Source organism: Arvicanthis niloticus, chromosome 5, assembly GCF_011762505.2.
Source record: "Arvicanthis niloticus isolate mArvNil1 chromosome 5, mArvNil1.pat.X, whole genome shotgun sequence".
Taxonomy (NCBI): Eukaryota; Metazoa; Chordata; class Mammalia; order Rodentia; family Muridae; genus Arvicanthis; species Arvicanthis niloticus.
In genome coordinates, this window is record NC_047662.1 from 33,805,116 (window position 1) to 33,827,092 (window position 21,977).

At 46.4% G+C, this 21,977-nt stretch overlaps 1 protein-coding gene across 2 annotated transcripts in view; it reads left to right on the plus strand.

Moving 5' to 3' along the window:
- The window catches only part of Rimkla (ribosomal modification protein rimK like family member A), a 27,173-nt gene extending 6,303 nt beyond the window's left edge, over positions 1-20,870 (plus strand). Inside the window, exons 2-6 of one of the 2 annotated variants that reach the window (XM_076934288.1) lie at positions 7,984-8,214; positions 11,191-11,277; positions 15,068-15,271; positions 17,666-17,790; positions 18,450-20,870. In XM_076934288.1, coding sequence (XP_076790403.1) covers positions 7,984-8,214; positions 11,191-11,277; positions 15,068-15,271; positions 17,666-17,790; positions 18,450-18,569 — 767 coding nt within the window. In that variant the 3' untranslated portion in view covers positions 18,570-20,870. Of the gene's footprint in view, positions 1-7,983; positions 8,215-11,190; positions 11,278-15,067; positions 15,272-17,665 lie in introns of both variants that reach the window. The other variant, XM_034503610.2, reaches the window with a different exon arrangement.
- The last annotated feature ends 1,107 nt before the right edge of the window (positions 20,871-21,977 follow it).

A 21,977-nucleotide genomic window follows, 5' to 3' on the forward strand; every position in this document is an offset into this window, starting at 1 on the left:
GATCACAGCCCATCACAGAGGAAAGCCGAGACAAGAACTCAGGGGAGGAGCCCGAAGGTGCTTTCTGGGTCACTCTCCCTCTATGGCATATTCAGCTCAGTGTCTTGTTGTTGTAGCCATTATTTTAATATTTGTAAAGACTTGCTTTTATTGTTTGTGATTGTGTATTTGTGTGAGCATGCACATGTGAGCATGTGGCCACAGAGGCCAGAGGAATCGTGTTACTCTGGAGGGGGAGTTAAAGGCAGTCGCCAGCCGCCTGATGTGGTTGGTGGAGATGGAACTCTGTTCCTCTGGAAGAGGGTGTGTGCTTTTAACTGCTGTCACTTCTCCAGCTCCATCGCTTGCTTTTTCTGCAGCTGTGGACCACTTGCCTAGGATAGCACCGCCCTCAATGGACGGGGTTCTCCCACATCAATCAGCAATTAAGAAAATGCCCCACAGACTTGCCTGCAGACCAATCTGACAGAGGTTTCTATTTTTTCAATTGAGGTTCCCTCTTTCCAGATGACTCTAGCTTGTGTTGAGTTGATAAAATATCAGCTGGCACAGAAAGGAAGGCTCACCAGGAGACGCTGACAAGGAAATGTAGAGCTTATTGATGTGGTCCAAGAGAATACAGGAAAGATGGGACTGGACCAACAGTTGGACAGAAGAAGAAACTATAAAGGCTGGGAGAAGTTTGGTGGTTGAGTGCTTGCCCAGCACGTGGGGTCACACAGCTGGGGTAGGCGGAGGCGGACAGCCATGGAGGCTGGAATCCAGGGAAATCATATGGGCCTCCAGTAGCTGAGTGAAGGATTTGGTAAGACTTGTTTCCTGGTTTTTAAAGAGGCCATGTTGGTGAGGAGCTGGTGTTGATAGGAGATGTGAAGGTTTGCCCATTTCTGGGGCTCTTACATTTTACAGAAGGGGAGTCAGGTCCAGAGACACAGCAAACAGTTCAGCCAGGACTCTGGTGTGAAGGCCAGGACCATTCTGCCTCCATGACAACTTCTTGGAAAGTTTTTCTAAGCCCTTCCTTTGTACTAGTTCTGTTCAGAGTGGACAGAATACACACATTAGCTTCACACCTTCCTTCTGAGCCCAGACACACCAGGAGCCCCCTGTCCTGTCTGAAGGAGTCCTCCATTCTCCCCCATGAAGAAAGAACCATCCCAAAGCTCCCCTGTCTTCCACTACCACACGTACCCTGCACAGGACATTATTGACAATCATGTGTTGGCTTTCTTCTTAACTCCAAGGGCATTGTCTCACTGCCCTAAGAATAGTGGCTGTTCTTCAGCTATCTGGAGCCCTCCCAGGTCCCTTACCCTCTAACCATTTGACTGCTGGATTCCACTTCTGCTGCCAGGAGCCTATTCTGCTAACACCACACACACACACACACACACACACACACACACACACACACACACACACATGCGCACGCGGCCCCATAAGTAACGAAGAATGAAAACCATGCCTAAATTTCCAGCTTCCTCCCATCAGGTGGGTGTATTTGTACTCAGTGCTGGGGGATTCCCCTCCAGAGGATGCCAACTCACTGATCACGGTTTTAACCCTCAACTTCCTCACCCCCCCACCCCCCGCCCCCTTCCCAGACTCCTCGATCAGCATTTCTTGAAATCACCGCCTGTTTGGCTACATGAGCTTACGTTGTGGTCTCAGGGTGTCCTGGGTAAACCCAAAGAAGCTGCCCAACGAAATCCCTCTGAACAAAGACAAAGTAATGTATGCACTGAGTCAGACTTCAGCTTGCCATGAGCTCTGGGAGAGCTGAGGCTGCCTGGCTCACCTTTGTGCCCTGCTTAGTAGGTATGTCTGCCAACAGTTCAATAAAGACTGCACTGAATTAAGAGACCTCAGAAAAGCAGTGTGGGAAAGGAGGAGGCCACACAAGTCACTGTGGGTTTCAGTGAGATGGAGGGGAGATTTCTTTGAACATCTTCCCTCACAGAACCTCAAAAGGATAAGCACAGTGGTGACCGGATCTACCCCAGAATCCATATATCTCCCTCAGGAGAGGTGATGGTGACGTAGGGCATGGGGGTGGGGTAGACATCAAGAAGTTGAGAAAAGCGGCAGTGACAGGCGCCTGTTGGCTTTGCTGACACAGCTTCTTCCTGACACAGCACACATGCAGAGGGTGACAGGAATAACTACCCTCCAGAGAGCCAGAATGACTGGCTCTGGAGCTTCAGTGCCAGCCATGGCCATGGGATCTGCTAAAATACCATAGACTTGAAAGGCGCCCCAGTCAGGGTCTGCCTTTCTCCAGTCCTCCAGCATCCTGCTGTTTCTGCTTTGTACATGAAAGGTTTTTGTTTCCCAGTGTACAGGGATCCAGGTTAGTGTTGAAGTTTCCCATTTTGTGAAGCCAGGTGTGTGTGTGTGTGTATGTGTGTGTGTGTGTGTGCTTGTGCAGGCTAGGAGAGCTATAAACCCCAGTTCATCCCGTTTGTGTAAATGCCAAGACTTTGTGATCAAATCCCTTCCTAGGGGCCATATTATAGGATGCCTCTAAATGAGATAAAATATGTGAACATTCTTAGGAGAAGACCCAGCATAGAGCAGATAAATGCTCAGTGAAAACAACATCCAGAGGCAGATCTGACTGACAGCCCTTTTATGGCCATACTTCCCTTCCTCTGTGTGGGCTGAAGAGAGTAGGGTTTGTCTATTTGTCTGTCTGTTTGTTTGTTTGTTTGTTTGTTTGTTTTTTAAGTTTTAAAGCTCTACCTTGGGACCAGGATTTGATTATTACAATGGAGATATATTACTACTATATCTCCATTATAAGGTACAGATGAAAAGTTTACTCTTGCTGAATTTAATCCATCCTGATACAGGTTATGGAAGCAGATTTGATTCTTTGAAGAAGTTACTCTATTTTTCTGCCCTGGGTTATTACTGTTGGATCCTTTTTGTTTGTTTCGTTGTTGTTTTAAGACAAGGGCTCACTATGTAGCCTAGGCTGGCCTCAAAACTGAGATCCTCCTGCTTCTGCCTCTGCAATGCCGGGGGTCATAAGTATGCTAGTTAGTTTTTTATCAGCTTGACACAAGCGCGTATCAATCCAGGAAGAGGGAACCACAGTTGAGAAGAGGGCTCTCATTGCCTGTAGGTGAGGCTGTGGAGTATTGTCTTGACTAGATTGATGTGGGGGCGTGGCCCACTGTGTGTGGGGCCACCCCTGAGCAGGTGGTCCTGGTGGCCCTGGGAGGTATAAGAAAGCAGGCTGAGCAAGCCATTGGGAGTAAGGCAGTGAGCGGCATTCTTCCATGGCCTCTACATCAGTTCTTGCTTCCAGGTCCCTGCCTTGAGTTCTAGTCCTGAATTCCTTCAGTGTTGGGCAGTTATCTGGAAGTACAAGATGAAATAAACCCTTCCGTCTCCACGTCTGTGGTGATTATCTATCACAGCAGCAGAAAAGCGAGCTAATACAACAGGGGTGCGCCAAGTGCATTGAAATGTCTCCAAATAAAAACAGAATTCAAGAGGACATTGGGACATAGTTGCTCATGAAAGTAGAAGATGGAGAAAATGGTGTTTCAGTTCCACAAAGTTGATCTATCCTTGCCGGGTCATTGCATGAGCCAGTTTGACATCCAATCCTTGCCGCTTACTATCTTACTGACTTCTTTGAGTGGTCACTTCTTGATTAATTTTTTTTAACGTGGTTTGAAGCTAACCATAGTGAATCTCAAGCCCAGACAGGTGTCTGAGGGGTCCAGAAGCTGCTCACATCCTCCCCCACCTTCCTGGGTTAAGGTGATAGTCATGTCAGGTCCCTGGTTATCTGAAGATGAGGGCAGCTTTCCTTCCCATCACCACAGCCAATCAAATCCCATCCTCCAGTTCACACAGGTTCTCCATCCCCTTGGCTTGAGGCCAGCAGGCCACGATGAAGATATGAAAGATCCTGGGAAAGGTGATGTGTTCAGTAAGCTGTATCCCTGCAGTAGGCTTAGCAGGGGCCTATCTGGGAGTCGATGGCAATGGTGGAAATGGCCTATGTGGTTAAAGGTCTCAGACTTTGCAGGCAGGTTTGCCAAGGAGTCAACCTCAGATGCAAATTGTTCTTGGTCCCATGTGGCTGCTGCTTTTACTGAAGCCAGAGTGAGAAGCATCTCTCTCTACCTGAGGTCACATTGTAACTGTGTGAGGATGGCCAATGTGAAGAGACTGAGCAAGGACATGTGGAATGGTCCAGAGCAGGAGTGTCAGACATATCAGAGGACAAAGATGGATGATCATTCCTTAGTATTTGCAAGTGCTTGTTCTAGAGCCTTCCGTCCTATATTAAAAGCCAAGGACGCCCCAGGCCTTAATATGTCACCTGCACACATGTTCCTGTGTTTCAGCATACCTCCAGGTCACTTAGAATATTCAATGCAGTATAAATATTGTATAAATAATTGTGGGTTCTTTATAGTTTTTTAAAAGGTGGGTGGGATTTGAACCCAGAGCCTTTTGTATAATTGGTGAGTAATCTACCACTGAACTATACCCCCAGCCCTGAAATAGGTGCTATACTGTATTCATATTGTTTAAAAAATAATGTCAAGAAAAAAGCCTGAACATTATCAATATGAACATAAATTCAGTTTTTCTAGTACTTTCTATTTGCAGTTGGATTCATTGATGTGAAACCTGTGGATACATGGAGCTGGTACAACCCCAAACCCAACATGTCCCTCTTGCCCAGGGCTAGACAGCAGCCTAGGAGGGCACCTGACGGGTGCTCAGGCCTCAGGGCCTTTGGGGTTCCACTTTAACCCATTGCATTCTTCATTTATTAAAGGCCTCAGTGGGGATGAGCCAGGCCCAAAGATTTACAGTTGGAGGAGAGAGATGAAGTCCTGGTAAGACTTTCCAGGTGTCTGTGCCACTGCTTGTCGAGGCCGAGCTCTCTCTGTGCACTGTGGTTGGTATCCCAGAGATGGACTGGATTCTGCTCTTCCTCTCTAGAAGTCTGTGTCCGTGGCTTGTGCTGGGATTTCAAAGCTGGATGCTTCTCTTGCTTCTTGCTTCTCTAAGTTGCTTTTCTGTCGCCAAGCTATTTTCTCATTGAGTAGTTTAAAAATGTCCTACCTTGCTTTTTGGAATATCTGTACCATGACAGTGTCAGTGCCTTGTGTGTGTAGCATTTAGTTGATTTTCAAAGCGTCTTTGGTCTCACCGCGTGATGATGTGCTGGGCTTTCCTGTGTGTTCGATGTTTTGATCAGTGTGGTTACCTTTCCTTTTCTTCCAACTTTGCCTTATCCCACTTCTCCCATTCTTGTTCCAAGGGTTGAAGGGAGAGGGGATTTTTCAAACTGCAGGAAAAGCAGCTTTAAGCCATCCTGTTGCTGGTGGCCAAATGAACCTAACCTGACCACTTTTTACAGACTAGTCCTGAGACAGTTCTACCTGGGGGCTCACAGTGTCAGCAGAAGTGCTGAAGGAAAAAAAAATGTGATTTTATTTAACAACTGTCCCTTTACATCCACACCTTTAAAAAATAACCATTAAATTATTTGCAATGGCTGACTTGTAAGTTAGAGCCACATGGTCCTTTTTGTGCATGGCTTGCTTTCTGTTTGGTTGGGGTTTTTTTTTTTTTGTTTGTTTTTGAGATTTTTCTTCTTCTTTCTCAGCTTAGAACTTCAATATTGATATAGTAACCATATCATTGCCATGTAGCCCAAGTAACCTTCGAACTCTTTATCCTACTGCCTCAACCTCCCGAGGGCTGAGATTGCAGGAGTGTGCTCCCATGGTCAGTTTAGGAGATGCTGTGTGGCACTGTGCAAGCTTAGGAGGACCCTGAACTCAGGCTCTCATACAAGGTCAGCAAGCACTCTAGCACTGAGCAACACCGCACACCCGAATCCCCGTTGGAGAAAGTATGATTTCACTCACACTTGGTTTTTGGTATATATATATATATGAATGATGCTCCAGGCCCTAACATGTCACCTGCACACATGTTCCTGTACTTCAGCATGCCTCCAGGTCACTTACAGCACTCAATGCAGTATAAACATTGTGTAACTAATTGTGGGCTATATATATATATATATGTTTAAGCCCATAAGATGGGTCTATAGACTGTACTTTAAGGCTTTCTTTAGGGCATTTGGAGATGCTTTGAGGTTGGTGGAAACAGACCCTGGAAGTTTTTTTTTTTTTTTTTTTTTTTTTGGTTTTTCGAGACAGGGTTTCTCTTTTTAATTCTGGCTATCTTGGAACTCACTCTGTAGACCAGGCTGGCCTCAAACTCAGAAATCCGCCTGTCTCTGCTTCCCAAGTGCTGGGATTAAAGGCGTGCGCCACCACCGCCCGGTGACCCTGGAAGTCTTGAGATACAATTTTCATTGCTCACATAGTCCATCCCCCACCCCCCTCTCTCTATCCCAGGTGCCTGGTGCCCTGTGGATGCTGTGTCAGGTCTGAGAGGCACCAAGCGGCTTGCACAGCCGCCTCTGCCTGGCGTCCCCGCTGCACCATGTTCCAGTGCCCACTCCATTCTAAAGGCGTGGAAGAGGAACCTCAAAAGGTGAAGCCCAGATCCATCTTCCTGCCGCTTCTGTCCAGTTCAATAAATACTGAATGCCGACCAGGGCCAGGTGCTGCTCCCGGAACTAAAGTCAGCACAAAACAGACGAAAAACATTCTGTGGATGGCTCTGCCATTTGGTGTCGTTCGAGGCAAGCCAGAGCATTCTGCAAAGAAGTCCTCCAGTAACATGTAGGCTGTTCAGGGTCCTCTGAGCCTTCACAGCAAGGTGAGGCCCTGGTTAGCCTAGAGTCAGGTGGACAGCCTTGGATCCTTTCCACCTGTGTACGTTACAGCGTCTTTCAATAAGTGTTATTTAATGAATATTGATTTCAATATTTGTTAAGTATTGAACTGATTTTTTTTGAAGACATTTTAGATTTTGGGTTTTGAATAATATACACATGAAAAAATATTCTGGAAAATGTAGATAAAGAGAAAATACAAAAAAAAAGATGGGGGACCGGTTATAGGAGCCCATGTCGATAACCCTGTAACTAGGGCTGCTGAGGCTGAGTTAAGGGTGGAGTGTGGCTGTGAGGTAGAGCCACGTGGTACATAGTGATGCCAGGCTAGCCAGGGCTACCTGGCAAGATGCTGGGGGAAGGGGATGGAGGGAAGGAGGGAGGGAGGGAGAGAAAGAGAGAGATCACTTTGTAACCCTATTCTCAATGTTTAAAATGTGTGTTTCTTTTCTTTTTCCCCAACCTGCATCTATTTACATAGCTGAGACCATAGTGAGTTAGTTATTTTGAATCCTGAGCCAAGCTGGGCGTTGAACCCAGACATTGCACCATATAAACACTTTACATAGCAGAACTAGAGTCCTGTTTCTCCATCTAACACCGACATTTGCATATACAAAATGTAACTGTGTGTTCATAAAGATTGTTTAGCTGGGTGTGGTATAGCATAAACCAGGAGTCTCAGTCCCTGAGGCAGAAGGATCATGAGTTCGAGCTAGTCTGGGCTACATCATAAGATCCTATTTCAAACAAAACAAAACTAACAATAATAGGAAGTGGTTACACATAATGCTGCAACCAGTCAATTTTCATGAGGCTCAGTCATCGAAGAGTGTAGGGATTCCAAAAACAGGTGGTACTGATGCCCTAATGAACCACTGGCCCCAGAGCAGTCCCCACCCCCGGGGGAAGTGAGGCCTGCCTGGAGCTGTGCCGTGGACTCTTCTAACTGTGCCAATCTTGGTTTGTGATGCTCTTTTCCTCTCTGTTCGTTACTTGTATCATAATCACAGTCTACCCATTTGCCAGAGGACAGTGCTGTCTACCGCTTTCTTGCACCATACACCAACACACGCCACCATGTCCATGTGGCAGTTTTGAAGCTCTTTTCTGGCCAGATGAAGTCTGGAAGCACTTCGTCCAGTTGACAAAGCACTGGTGAGCACCCAGCTCACTCCAGCCCTTACTTGCAGGCCTGCAGCTGAGCCAGAAACCCCTGACCACCTTCCCAGACGTGGTGGTTGTACGAGTATCCACGCCCTCTGTCCAGTCGGACAGTGAAATCACCATCCTGAGGCACCTGGAGAAGCTGGGCTGTCGCTTAGTCAACCGTCCTCAAAGCATCTTAAACTGCATCAACAAATTTTGGACATTCCAAGAGCTGGCTGGACATGGGGTCCCCATGCCAGACACCTTCTCCTATGGTGAGTTTTCTGAAAATCTATTTATAACTCCTTCCCAAAATACTGGTACCTCTCCTCTCTCTCCAAGAGACTTCCTGAGTCTGTTTACCTTGGGGGTGGGGGTGTTAACATATTGGATGCTGGCCAGTCCTTCTGTGTGAACTGCCTTGGCCACTCTCTGTAGTCATTAGATAAACATGAACCAGCCACTGTAAGAGGATATCTTACTCAGTATTTTATTGATGTGAAGAGACACCATGACCAAGGCAACTCTTATAGTAGGAAGCATTTAATTAGAGGCTTGTTTACAGCTTCAGAGATTTAGTCCATCATCATCATGGTGGGGACCATGGCAACAGGCCTGGTGCTGAGAAGTAGTTGAGAGCTACATCCTGATCCACAGGCAGAGAAAGAGATTGGGCCTAGAATGAGCTTTTGAAACCTCAAAGCCTACATAGTGACACACTTCCTCCAATAAGGCCACACTTCCTAATCCTTCAAATCCTATCAAAGCATTTCTTCCACTCCCTGGAGACTAAACATCAAATATATGAACCCATGAAGAGATTCTTATTCAAACCACCACAGAATAGTCCTAGAACAGCCCTGCCCCCAAGGCATTCCCATGGCATCAGAAACGAGGGGCTGCAAATATACAGGCAGTTTCCATGAAGTGTGGTCAATGTTCCATGAGAGAATCAGAGCTTTAGGTGGTACAGGAGTTCATAGGAGAGCTTCTAGTGCAGTGATCAGACATTGAGGACCACTTCCTTAAAAGCTAAAGATAACCTGCACCAAGGGCTGGGAATAGAGAACAGAAAAAGCCAGAAGAAAACAGAAATAGCTGATAGTCTCTCCAGTAGTTACAGAAGGCTAAGGGTGCACGAAAGAGTTGAGGATTGGAAAGATAAGAGGGTGCGGCTTGCAGCATGCCAACAAGATTGCAGTATCACAAGGCTAACAGGAAGTTTCTGATCAGGACATACCTACTCAGAGTCACCCTGCTGATCATGTTGGCCACCACATGGAGAGTGAAATACATAAGTCAAAGTAGAGACAGGGTAGGTAGTGGTAGGTGTCTTCAATGAGGGAGGAATGGTATCGCAAACCAGTAGACACATGAGCAGATTCGGGAATTTGAGCACAACAGATACGATAGAACAGAGTAACTGATCGTGTATAGGAAGTGTGGGGAGCAGTCGAGTTGACTAGGTTCTAGCTTGGGTCAGAAGATGTCAAGAGGAAGAAGTAACCTGGATGTCAGGGTGAGCAGCTGGCAGGGAGGATGGTTTCATTGGGGACTTGGTGTGTTTGCAACATTCACATTCTGCATCAGGGAAAATGCTTGGGAGGCAATGAGCAGTGAACTGGAAGCTTCCAAAAGGCTGGGGACAAAGATTTAGAAGCCCCTCTTATGCTGAGTAGAGAGGCACAGGAGGTTACTCAGTACGGGCATTCAGAATGAAAGAACAGAGGTCTTAAGGGCCCAATTAAAGGGGTTTCTATGGAATGCTTATGACTGCTTAGGCTGAAATCCTGAACAACTTAAGCTTAACCGTGAGACTATAACTATCCAGTCTCCAACCCCATCGGAGACTTGAGAAGGAATAACTGTTACCTGGGTAGGCAGGAAGTGTAGGCAATCAGCTTCCAAAGCTATAGAAATGACAGAGAAAGCTGGCTGCCTAGACAGTCCCCCAAAAGTTCTCTGTAAAATTGGAGTATCCATCTTCAGCCTTCTGGCCCAGAATGACAGACTTTTTTGTGAAGCAGGAAATAGGAAGGACCGCTTACCCTGTCTTGGCAAAAGCTCAAAAGTGAGCTATGTATGATGATGCATGCTTGTAATCTTGGCACTTGGGAAGTGGAGACAGGATTATAAGTTTGAAGTTAGCCTGAGCTACAAAGTGAGATCACCTCATAGAAAACAAAAGACTAAAACATAAAATGAAATCGGGGAGGGGATTCTTTTAGGGGCTGGAAGAGGAAGAGCCTATAAAAGGAAATGGGCAGATGCAATTTGAGAAAAGGAGAGAACAGAGGTGTCACAGAGGCCAGTGGGAAAGATGGTGTCATCAAAGGCCCATGTGGCTCCTCAGGACAAGAAGACTGCTTCCGCTCAGTCATGAGGAGAGGAGCCATCACTGGAGGCTCACAGAAGTGAAGGCGAAGGAACTGATTGAAATCCATAACTTCCAAGCAGCCTGACGGTGGGTTACAGAATTGGAGTTAAGGGAGGTGTGGTCTCAGCAGCAGGGCTCTATTTGTTTAGGATGGGAGTGAGACAAGCATCTGAGGAAGCTAGAACAGAGGAAGTAGAAAGGAGATCTGAAGAGGAATGCTTTGATAGTATGAGACCTCCAAAGAGGTGACAAGCAGGCCCCCACTTCCTTGTTGGCCATCAACAAAGGGCCAATCGCAGGTCCTAGAGGCTGCATACTGTTCCTTGCTACATGGCCTGCTCCATAGCACTTTGCTCCCTCAAAGCCAACAGAAAATCATCTGAAGTCTTGTTTCTTCTTAAAGGGTTTTCCTATTTAGAGCAGGCCCACCAAGAATCATTGCCCTCCTCACCTCTGATGGGCTCAAGGTTAACAGACCATTAATGTAATCCTGAGTGATAATCTATGCTCCTATAAATTCAGTGGCCTCTCTCTCACTCAAGAGAAGAGATTCCATAAAGGAGTTCACCAGGAGGGGTAGGTAGGAGTCTGGCAGGCCATCCTGGAGTTCGGTTCCCACCACCATTGAGAAGGACCCAACTGTAAGGATGCCATGAGGATTACCACAGCTGGTGTGCTGCTTCTGTGGATACAGAGGCTTGATGCTGGTAATCGCTTTCCTCTGGTCCCACCTTGCACATCACAGGTGTAGTTCCTGTCTGCTGGGTTTAGATGGATTTGGAGTGGTTTCATCAGCACACTCTACACTAGCAAGGGCTGGGCCAGCCTCTGCCCTATTGCCAACACTTTATTGATTCTCACCTTTTCTTGGCAGGTGGGCATGAAGACTTCTCTAAAATGATCGATGAAGCAGAGCCCCTGGGCTACCCAGTGGTGGTGAAGAGTACACGGGGACACCGGGGTCAGTGGGTATAACTGCAGTTCTGTGGCACACTCGTGTGGGATGCTCTGCACACTCACAGTGTGTTCTGCCCGCTCTGTTCAATCCCCTCTGTCCTTCTGTCAGATGCCTACCTCTCCTTAACTACTGCAACCGACATTCCCCTGAGCTGATTTAGATTCTCAAGTCCACAGCCAAAGCATCTGCTCTTTCTTTTGAGTAGATTCTCAGAAGCAGAGCTGTTCCCTCTTGCTGAACACCCTCCCAAGTCCCCATGTTACCTGCTAGACCAAGTCTGTGTTCCTCACGTTGCCATGGTCTGTGCAGACAACCTTCTTCATTCCAGGCTGTCCTTAGTCACCAGAGAGACTGTACATTCAGCCCCATAACCATCTGCTCTCCAGACTACACTAGTGCTCTGTCTTTGCTCATCCTCTCAGGCCAGCTCCTGACATCATTTCTTCTAGCACACACCCCTGGTCTCCCTCCTTTTTTTTTTTCCAGACAAAATCAGTCATTCTTCCCTTTTGTTTCTGAAGCGTTTTGCTCTTCTGGTACAGTTATATGGCTCAACAGCTCTCGCTTTCAATGATACTCAGGATGGGGACCAGGCCCTGAGCACCTGACGCTATAAGGCAGTGTGGTTCCCAACCTTCCTACCCTGTGACCCCCAACCATAACATTATTTTTGTTGCTACTTCATAACTGTCATTTTGCTACTGTTATGAATCATAATGTAAATAATCTGTTTTCCACTAATCTTAGGCAACCCCTGTGAAAGGGCCATTTGGCCTCCAAAGGGGTCTCGACCACAGGTTGAGAACCACTGCTATAAGGCCTGCTACAGTGCTCAATGCAGAGGAGGGGTGTGGCAGAGGTCTCAGCAGGAGAGAGTAGCCCCCCTGTAGTGGTGGTATGTAACTCGGATGGCATAGCACACTTGGGATCAAGGCTTCTGGAGCAAACAAAATGCAGCATCCTAAACAGATGCATGCTGACCCTTGCTGTGATGTAGGGTCTGATGTAGACACTCAGAAACAGTGTTTTCAAGCTCACATTAGATTGTGCAGACAGTCACATGGCAGGGTTTGTGAATAGACAATGTCCACAGACCCCTTTGAGCCCAAAGAAAGGGGAGCTCACTCAACATTTTTCATTTGTTTTTAAACTTTTTTTAATTTTTAATTGATTTTGTGTGTATGTGTGTTTTGCCTACATATATGTCTGTACCACTTGTGTGTAGTTCCTGAGGAGGCCAGAGAGGGTGTTCGTATCTTCACAACTGGAGTTACAGACAGTTGTGAGACACCATGTGAGTTTGGGAATCGAACTGGGTCCATCCTCTACAAGACCATCTGCTGCTCTAACCACTGCACCATCTCTCCATCCCTTCAATTCTGTTTTTAAATCTGGGCTATTCTATCCATTAACAAACCCACACTCATAAAATTCCCTCCTTCCCCCCCCCCTCTCTCACACACACACACACACACACACACACACACACACGTTTAGATACTGCACGCCTCCTATCACCTGCCACTCGAACATCTTCAAACATGCTTCCTGTCCCCAAATTTCACTGGTGTCTGGGATTCTGCCATTACAGGAATGGTTGACTATGACATTTTGTTTTATTTTTACTGAAGATTGAAGCCGGGGCTTTAGTGTGCTTGGTAAACATTCTGCTACATTCCCAGCTCTGAGTGCTAGCTGTGTTTAGGAGAGTTGCTTTTCAGTTGTATATCTTCTGTGTAGTGTGTGTGTGTGTGTGTGTGTGTGTGTGTGTGTGTAGCCCATGGGAAGGTGTCAGTATCCTCCTCTGTCACACTCCACCTTACAGCTCTAAGGCTAATCCGAAAGCTCAAGTTTTTCAACTTGCCTGGCAGCCAGCAGACCCAGTGATCCTCCAGTCTCCTCCAGGCTCTGCCACTCTTAAAACTGGAGTTCTATGCACAGGATCCCTGCCTGTTATGTGGGTGCTGGGATTCAAACTCAGGTTCTCAAGATTGCACAAGTGCTCTTACTCACCGAGCAGTGTTTCTTTTTGGTTTTTCGAGACAGGGTTTCTCTGTGTAGCCCTGGCCGTCCTGGAACTCACTCTCTAAACCAGGCTGACCTCGAACTCAGAAATCTGCCTGCCTCTGCCTTCCAAGTGCTGGGATTAAAGGAATGTGCCACCACTGCCCGGCCCAAGCCATCTTTCTACCCCCAACTCCCTCTTTTTTTTCTCTCTTTTTTCTTTTTTACTTCTTTTTTTTCTCTTTCTTTCTTTCCTTCTTCTTCTTCTTCTTCTTCTTCTTCTTCCTCTTCCTCCTCTTCCTTCTCCTCCTCTTCTTCTTCCTCCTCCTCTTCCTCCTCCTCCTGCTTCTCCTTCTTCTTCTTCTTTTTTTTTTTTTTTTTTTTTTTTTTTTTTTTGGATTCCAGGGCTGTTCCACTTCCCTTGTAGAGGTGACAGGAAACAAGGAAAACATTTCTTTTGCATTTTTGCCTAAGAGAAGGCTTGGTCATTCATGCTCATGCCAGATTTGCAGGGCAGACCTGTTGGGAATGCAGCTCTGACCTGTTCACTGAGATGCAGCTGGAGAGGAGGTGCATGGGAGGACAGCAGGAGCACGGGTGGTTCAGGACCTAAGTTGGAGACCTCAGCACCCTTGTCAAAAGCTGGGCATGGTTTATGTGCACCTAATCAACCAGGCGTTGGGTTGGAGTAGCTAGAGACAGGTGCTAGCTGACTGGCCAGCTAGCAAGACCAACCAGCTTCAAAGACCCTGTGTCCAGGCAATGACAAAGAGATTGATAGAAGAAGACAGCTGACATCTTGCTCTGGCCTCCACACATGTATGCATACATATCTATGTGTGTGTATGTATATATATATACACACACATATATATGTATGTGTATATATATACTATGTATACATATCACATATATATATACATATATGTATGTATATACACACTATACATATCTCACACACACACAGACACCTGACATTGATCTCTGTCCTCCATGTCCCCCACATTCACATATATGTGAATATATGCATATACCACACACAAAAATGGAAGTTAGGAGGGTATCTGTCAGGTCCCCTCCTATGAGCCCACGGCAGCAGAGAGGACCCTGTGGGCCTCCTACTGTGCTATGGTTGTCCTTTGCAACTCTCTGCATCCACACTTGAGATTCCTCTAAACTGTGTTCATTTCATTGTGTTCTGTAAACAAAGATGAGTGTCTGCCATATATTTATTCTAAGCTCAGTGTGGAGCTGAGAGCATTTAGACAGAGACAGACAGACAGACGGACAGAGGACCTGTACCACCTTGAGGTGGTGGGAAGGAAGTGCTTATTGACCAGTTTGGGAGTCTCAGAGTCTTGCTTTGGGTCCTTATCTAAGTTTCTGGGATACATTATAGTTTCATTCTGAAAAAAAAAAAGAAAAGAAAAAAGCAGGTGCAGGACACACTCTGCTCTCAGCACTCCTCAGGGAAGCTAGAATTGGAGGATCGGGCTTTGAATTTTAGGGCAGTGTGGGTTACATATAGAATGAGACCCTTTTTCAAAAAACAAGCAGACAGACAAACAGGTGTGATTTTTGTGGGGTTAAAATTGAAGAAAACAAAGTTCAGTGCTCTTTGCTAAGACAAAAGAGTCTAATCAAGGAAATGGGAGGGGCCGATACACGGAAAGTTCCAAAAAGCTGGTACCCGTTTGGGGCAGGGAGACAGGCTTGGGGCACTAGGATGGTAAAACAGGCGTATAGCCCGATCAGCGGTCTCCCTTGCTCTCCGTCTTTCTTCTTGAAGGAAAAGCTGTTTTTCTGGCCAGAGACAAGCACCACCTCTCTGACATCTGCCACCTGGTCCGCCATGACGTGCCCTACCTGTTCCAGAAGTACGTGAAGGAGTCGCATGGGAAAGACATCCGGGTGGTAGTGGTGGGCGGCCAGGTGATTGGCTCCATGCTGCGCTGCTCCACAGATGGTCGCATGCAAAGCAACTGCTTTCTAGGTGAGACAGGGAAGGCTTGGGGGTGGAGGGGAGCAGAGGACCTCAGGGATGGCTTGGGGAGTTGGGAGTGGGGCAGAGGACCTCACAGAAAATGGGAAGGGAACCTTTCCCATGCCCATTAGCGGTCCAGAGAGGGACAGGAAGTCCAGGGCTGGGCCAGAAGACACGGTCCTAGTGTCAAGACACTGAAGTATAAAACCTTATTGTATAGATGTAAGGATTCACCAGTCAGGTTGACAAGGGAGTGGCAAGCCTTTGGGCAAAGGTCCATCTGAATAAAACATGGACCGCATAAGGTAGCAGGTGAGGAGTTAGACTTGAAACTGCATCCCCTCAGTTGGTTTACCAAAGGCCTTACAAGTGGGTCTAACCTGTAACCTGAATGCCCCCAGAGAGCTGTGAACACAGCCATCGCAAAAGCACAAACTTACTTAAAACGCTGGCAATTTTTATCTTGCAGTGTTTTGAGAGGTGCTGTTAGACTTGATTGCATAGTTCTCAAGTGTGCACTTTGTAGATGGCAGTGTTGTGTTGCAGTTTGAACGAGCCACCATACCCAGCCTCCACCCCTTAGCCCCCAACCAAGGCTGTGGCCAGGGGAAACGTTGTATTTTTCTCACTTTTTTTTTTTTTTTTTTTTTTAACTTTTATTTATTTACTCTTCGTTAGTTTAAATCCGGGATGGGTACAGCATCCCACGGATTCTATGTCCAATGGCCTTTGCAGGAAGGTTGCTTCGGAATTGGGCACGAACCATGCCGAACTATTTCCGTGGGCCCGAGCTACTCTTCCCTTGATCACTCTGGTTTTGTTTGGTTTGCCTCCAGGAGTCACTGTATTGTTTTTTTGCTTTGTACACATAAGCACATCTCTTGCCTAAGTAGGACTCAGTTTCATCTTGGGCATAAACGCCTTCAGTTTTAAGAAGAACTGTGTGCTCTTTGGTTCTGGAGACCTCGCTTGTAGCCAGCAAAAATGGCCTTGTACCACAGCCTTCCAGACATACTTGCTTTTAGAAGAGTCCTGTTCCCAAGATGGCAGAAGGTGTTCCCTCACATTTTAATTGAAGATTTCCTTTTCCTTTTATGCATGAAACTGCCAGAAAGCTGCAGTTTGTATTTTAGCTGAATATAGAACCCTGTCCCTTTAGCCCACTCCAAAAGCTTGTTTTCTATCATGGGGAATGGAGACACCCCAGTAGAGATAGACATCCTTGTCCCCATCACAGAAAACTCTGGTCAAACTTGGTGAATGAATTTATGTTAGTAATTTGGAAAAAGAAAAGCCCTGCAGCTATTTCCTGAGTCAGCAGCTGCATGCCCCAAGTTCATTGACTGTAAAGAGGCTTGTTTGCTGGTCACGTCCTGTTTCACTATGTAAGTCCCCAAGCAGAACCACGTCATCTGCAGTGGAGCTGGGAGGACAGATTATGAGCAGTTGTCCTCAACCTTCCTAATGCTGTGGCCCTTTACTCTAGTTCCTCAGTGTGTGGTGACCTCCAATCATAAAGTTATTTTGTTGCTACTTCATAACTGTAATTTTGCTAGTCATGAATTGAAATATGAGTATCTGTTAAGCAGGATATCTGATTTGAAAGAGTCATTCCACTCACAAAGGGCTTGTGACTGATCCATTGAGAACCTCTGGATTGTGAGGCAGTTCTAGCTCTGGGCTCGCACATGGCCCAGAATCTGTGCAGGCATACAGTTGTGAGCTAGCTCTAGCCATGCAAGCAAATGCTGGGCTAAGTCTGACATGAAGAGTGTTCCGTCTTCATGTACACAGTAGCCATGAGCAGAGCCACAGTATTGAACCTCAAATTTGTGGGGATATGTGGTGCCTGGAGACCCGAGGTTGACAGTGTATTATTATTATCTTTCACTTTCTGGTACTCAGGACTGAACCCAGAGCCTTCTACATGCTGGGTAACTGCCCTGACCCTGATCATTCATTGATTATAAAATATGTTGTTCCAATCTACTATATAATAGGTAGATTATCATTTTTCTAACAACCATTTATTGAATACACTCTGTATAACAGGCACTGTGATTTTCCAATCTCTATTTTTATTTTTAAATATTTTAAGTATGAGTGTATGCCATAGGTGTGTGGGTGCCTATTGGGACCAAAAGAGGGCATTGGATCCATTGGAATTACAGGCAGTTGTAAGTACCCGAAGTGGGTGCTGGGAACCAAAGTAGGGTCCCCTGGGAGTTCAGTCAGTGCTCTTAACCACTGAGCCCTCTCTCCTGCTCCAACTTTCTAAAACCTTAAGCAGCACTGTAAATAACAGTACTTGTTATTTACTTCTTCTTTGTTATTGGTCCCACCTCTCTTGAAGGTCCTTAGCCTCATCAGTGAGTGGCATTTGTCACTGTGCTTTCTTTCCAGGTGGTGTGGGTGTCAAGTGCCCACTGACAGAGCAAGGCAAGCAGCTGGCTATCCAGGTGTCCAACATCCTGGGCATGGATTTCTGTGGCATTGACCTTCTCATTATGGATGACGGCTCCTTCATGGTGTGTGAGGCAAATGCCAATGTCGGTTTCCTGGCCTTTGACCAGGCATGCAACTTAGATGTGGGGGCAGTCATTGCAGACTATGCTATGTCCCTGCTGCCAAACAGGCAGACTGGGAAGATGGCCATCCTCCCAGGACTGGCAAGTCCCAGGGAGAAGAATGAGCCAAATGGTTGTGTTTCAGCTCAGGGAGTTGCAGAGAGTGTCTATACCATCACCAATGGGTCTACCTCTAGTGAGAGTGAGCCTGAACTGGGAGAGGTCCGGGATTCCTCAGCAAAAACAATGGGGGCCCCACCTCCCCATGTTGCCCGAGCCTGGTTACAGCATTAACAGGATTGCTTCACAATTCCAGTGAATTCCTGCTTTCTTGGCAGCATTTAAACCAAATGCTACTGCTTCCCTGAGTAGTATTCAGTGAATTAGATCTGGACTAACGTGATTTCATTTGCACAGAAACTAGAAAATCCCATCTGGGCACTCAGCATCCTTTCTAATAACAGTCTGAACAGCCTAGCTTTGTGGTTTTTGTAAAGACTCCTATAAAAAACACTCATCGAGAACAACTTCCCAAATGATTGATTTGAGACCAATATCATTGCGAGCACGTGGATGGAAGGGTAGGTCCTTTAGACGCTGAGTCCATGTTCCTGTCCCAGGTCATTAGCAGCAGCGAACATGAACTTGGCTCCTGGAAACACCATTCTCACATGCAGGAGATGGAGGCGTGTGCAGGTGGGCAGGATGCTCTTCTCTGCTCCCTCCAGTCACCATCCTAGCACATTCCTCCGACACTCAGCTTCCCACTGAAGCGCTCTGTAGAAGGTGAGGTGGAACATTCTTTGACCTTGCTGGTTGGCATGTGTCCGGCTTTGTAATGGGATCTCTACAGATGGCTTCGTCTCTCAGAATTCACATCCTTGCTTTACCTAATGTCAGCTCCAGCAGCTTCACGCACCTTCGCTGCCTTTGGCCTCGGCTGGAAATGCATCTGATGAGCTATGGCCACACTCTTTGTTTCTTGTGCACTAGAACTCAACACCATGGACTTTCCTTTTCAATGGACTCTGCTCACTTGTCATCTGGAAACCAGTGGGATCTTACCACAGAAAGTTACTGGGCAATGACTGTTCTATCTGTTTCTCCTGGACATACTACTGTTATCCAGACTCCAGGAACCTGTCCTTACCCATTTTTCCAAATTGGGGAGACCTGGGTATTTGTGGAGGGGTGAGTGGGCCATTGTAGACATGATATCCAGTGCTTTCCTTTCTAACTCTTTAAGCAGTAGACAAGATCTTTCCCCTGGGAAAAATGGTAGAGATGGAGTTTTGTTTCTGCCTACAGAAGGTCTAACTGAAAACAAGCAATGACCAAATCCACCCAGAGTTACCTCTTTATACTTAGTAGGAAGACCATTCTCTTCAGCTATTTTATGGCAGGTGCCAAGAACATTGAGGATTGCTCTTTGGGACTACTGTAGTAGCCATCCAAGGAAAAGGCCTCATAACTTTATCAACAGGTCCTGTTTAGTTTCTTTTACCCCTCGCCCCCACAACTCTTGCTACCTGCCAAGGCAGTGCCAAGTTCCACCACCCACTATATTTATCAGACACAATGCTCTTTCGCTATTAAAAATTATAGATCTATCATAAAGGACAAAGATTTGCCCATTCCGAGGGAGCATATAAGTTCACAGTTTCCAAGGAAGGTTCTAGAAATGTGAGTTGGGTCAGCTACACTGCAGTAAGCATACGCTTCCCTTAAGGCATCTACTTTGAAGGCATCACTACCCAGTGGTCACATAGTTCCTGTCCTCTACTGTAAGTATAAAGTATATATAAAGCCAAATGATAATGTTTTTTTTTTTACAACACACATTTAAATAGAAATAAATTGGCCTTTAAAATTAGTTAAAACCAGATTTCACCAACTGACAGTCATACACCTGAAAATGTTGGTGCCATGTGACAGATATCACACCTCACCGCTGTAGTTTCTACACAGTCTCACCCCTGGGTACATGCCAGTGAACTGTAATCTGAGTGTGTGTCTGTACCCTTGAAAAATGGCAGTTCACCCTTATAGACTAAGACTCGTATCTTCTCCTTAGCACTCAGGGGTGGCTTTAAAAGAAGGCTGGTTCTGTTCCTGCCGTCAGATGTGAGCCTGGCATTGGCCTCTTGGAAGCTACACTGATACATGTCCACTGTTTAGCCCAAGCCTCTTCTCATTGATTTATGTCCATCTAGGCCCTACCTGAGCAGAGTGGCTTGGAGTGTTTCCAGATTCCTTTGCCAAAGGAGGCCCATTTTCCAACTGGCGGAGATGTCTGCCAACCAATGGTGTTATTGCCCAGAACTGACCCTGCCTAGAGGCAGAAAAGCTGACTCTCATCTGGATCCTAGCCCCACTCTGGGATTTCCATACCACAGCTGGCCATGGGCACTTCCCTGAGTCTCAGCTCTGTGGCCCCGCCATACTTGCCACAGCTGCCTACACTCGCAGGAAAGAATGTGGGGATACAGAGCAGGAGTCTGGCCGTGGCTCTCCCAACACAGCTGGGCACCTGAGCTCTGTGTCTCCATCTTTCCATTCTGTAGACAGAGAAAATGGCCTATTTCATTTACCTCCTGGTGCACTCTGAGTCTGAAGTGAGTTACTAAGCACAGCTTTCTGTCTGTGGGAAGAGGTAACAGACACCTCCCAGTGTAACTATATTTCTCATTGCTCCTGAGAGAGTTAAGGAAGAGGCTATGAATTCTTGGCCTTAGCAAGCTCAACAGTAGTAGGAACCCCTGAAATACAGAGTGCAGCTTCTTAGAGGCCTTCCTTCTAGCCACAGGTACTTCACAGCCTGAAAGGAGTAAGGCACCCAAAGAACCTTCTGGATGTACCCTACATAACCTAAAACCCTTGACTCAATGTATGCCAACACCAAGTCTTCCTCCGTAATATAGATTCAGGGTGTGTGCGTGTGGTCTTTCCACTGTCTGGTAGCAACATCTTGAAACTGGTCAAAACTTGAATGCCAATAGCTCAGTCACTCAGAATATACATGATTCTGCACTTGGGAAAAACGTCTTCGTGTGTTTTGTCTGATTGATTGTGTCCAGGGCAGATGGAGGGTGGACTGGAGACTTTGGGTCTTTGGATTTTGAGACATAGCATAAATGTCTCCTTGGATCATTAGCGTCGCTATTGTGGGTTCAGCACCCCACCTGACCAGTCCTGTGTCAAACAATACAGGGTGGGGAGGAGAGAAAATGGGAAAGGCCTGGGATAGTGTTGTGACAGAGATGAAATCAGGATCCCTTGGGACTCTAAAGGAAAGGAGGGAAAATGGCTTAAGTCATAGTAAGAATATAGGAAATACAGCAAATACAGGGAAGATGGAAGAAGCTAACTTGGGGGTCAAAGAAGGTTCTAGGACCAGTCAAGTCACTCACAGAATACCATCTACAAATGGTATTAAAGTGGGGAGTGACTCCATCATCAGGCCCAGCTGGACACTGCCCCCCGTGCTCACAGGTACGGCCTCAGCTTGGTGGTAGTCTGGGCAGATGTTTTAAGAAGGATGCAAGCAACCGCTATTTGCCAGCACCCTCAAAGTTTATGTTCTTAGATCCTGACAGAAAACCTGGTGGTGTGACTGGAGAGGTGGCTTGACAGTTGCTGCTCTTCAGAGGACACAGGATCAATTTCCCAGCATCCACATGGTATCTTACAACTATCTATAACTCCAGTTCCAGGAGATTTGACAGCCTCTTCTGGCTTCGGCAGACACCAGCCACGCACATGGTACACATATATACATGCAGGCAAAACATCCTTACACATAAAAATAAACAAAAGAAGAGTTATTGAAAAAAGAAAAAACAAAAACCCTGGCATTGCCATTGGCTTAGGAACTCCCAGCTCATCTAGATAACTGCTTTATGAAATGCCTTAGTTACTTTGATATTGTTGTGATAAAACATCATGACCAAAGCAACTTAGGAGGAGTTTATTTGGGGCTTATGGTCCCTGAGGGACCATCACAGCAGGGATGCCTGGCAGCGAGCACCAGCATGCAGCAGGGTGGCAGGAGCAGATGAAAAATCACATCTTGAACTGCAAACAGGAAGCAAGGTATACTCAAAATGAAAACTCAAGGCCCACTCCAAGTGACATACTTCCTCTGGCAG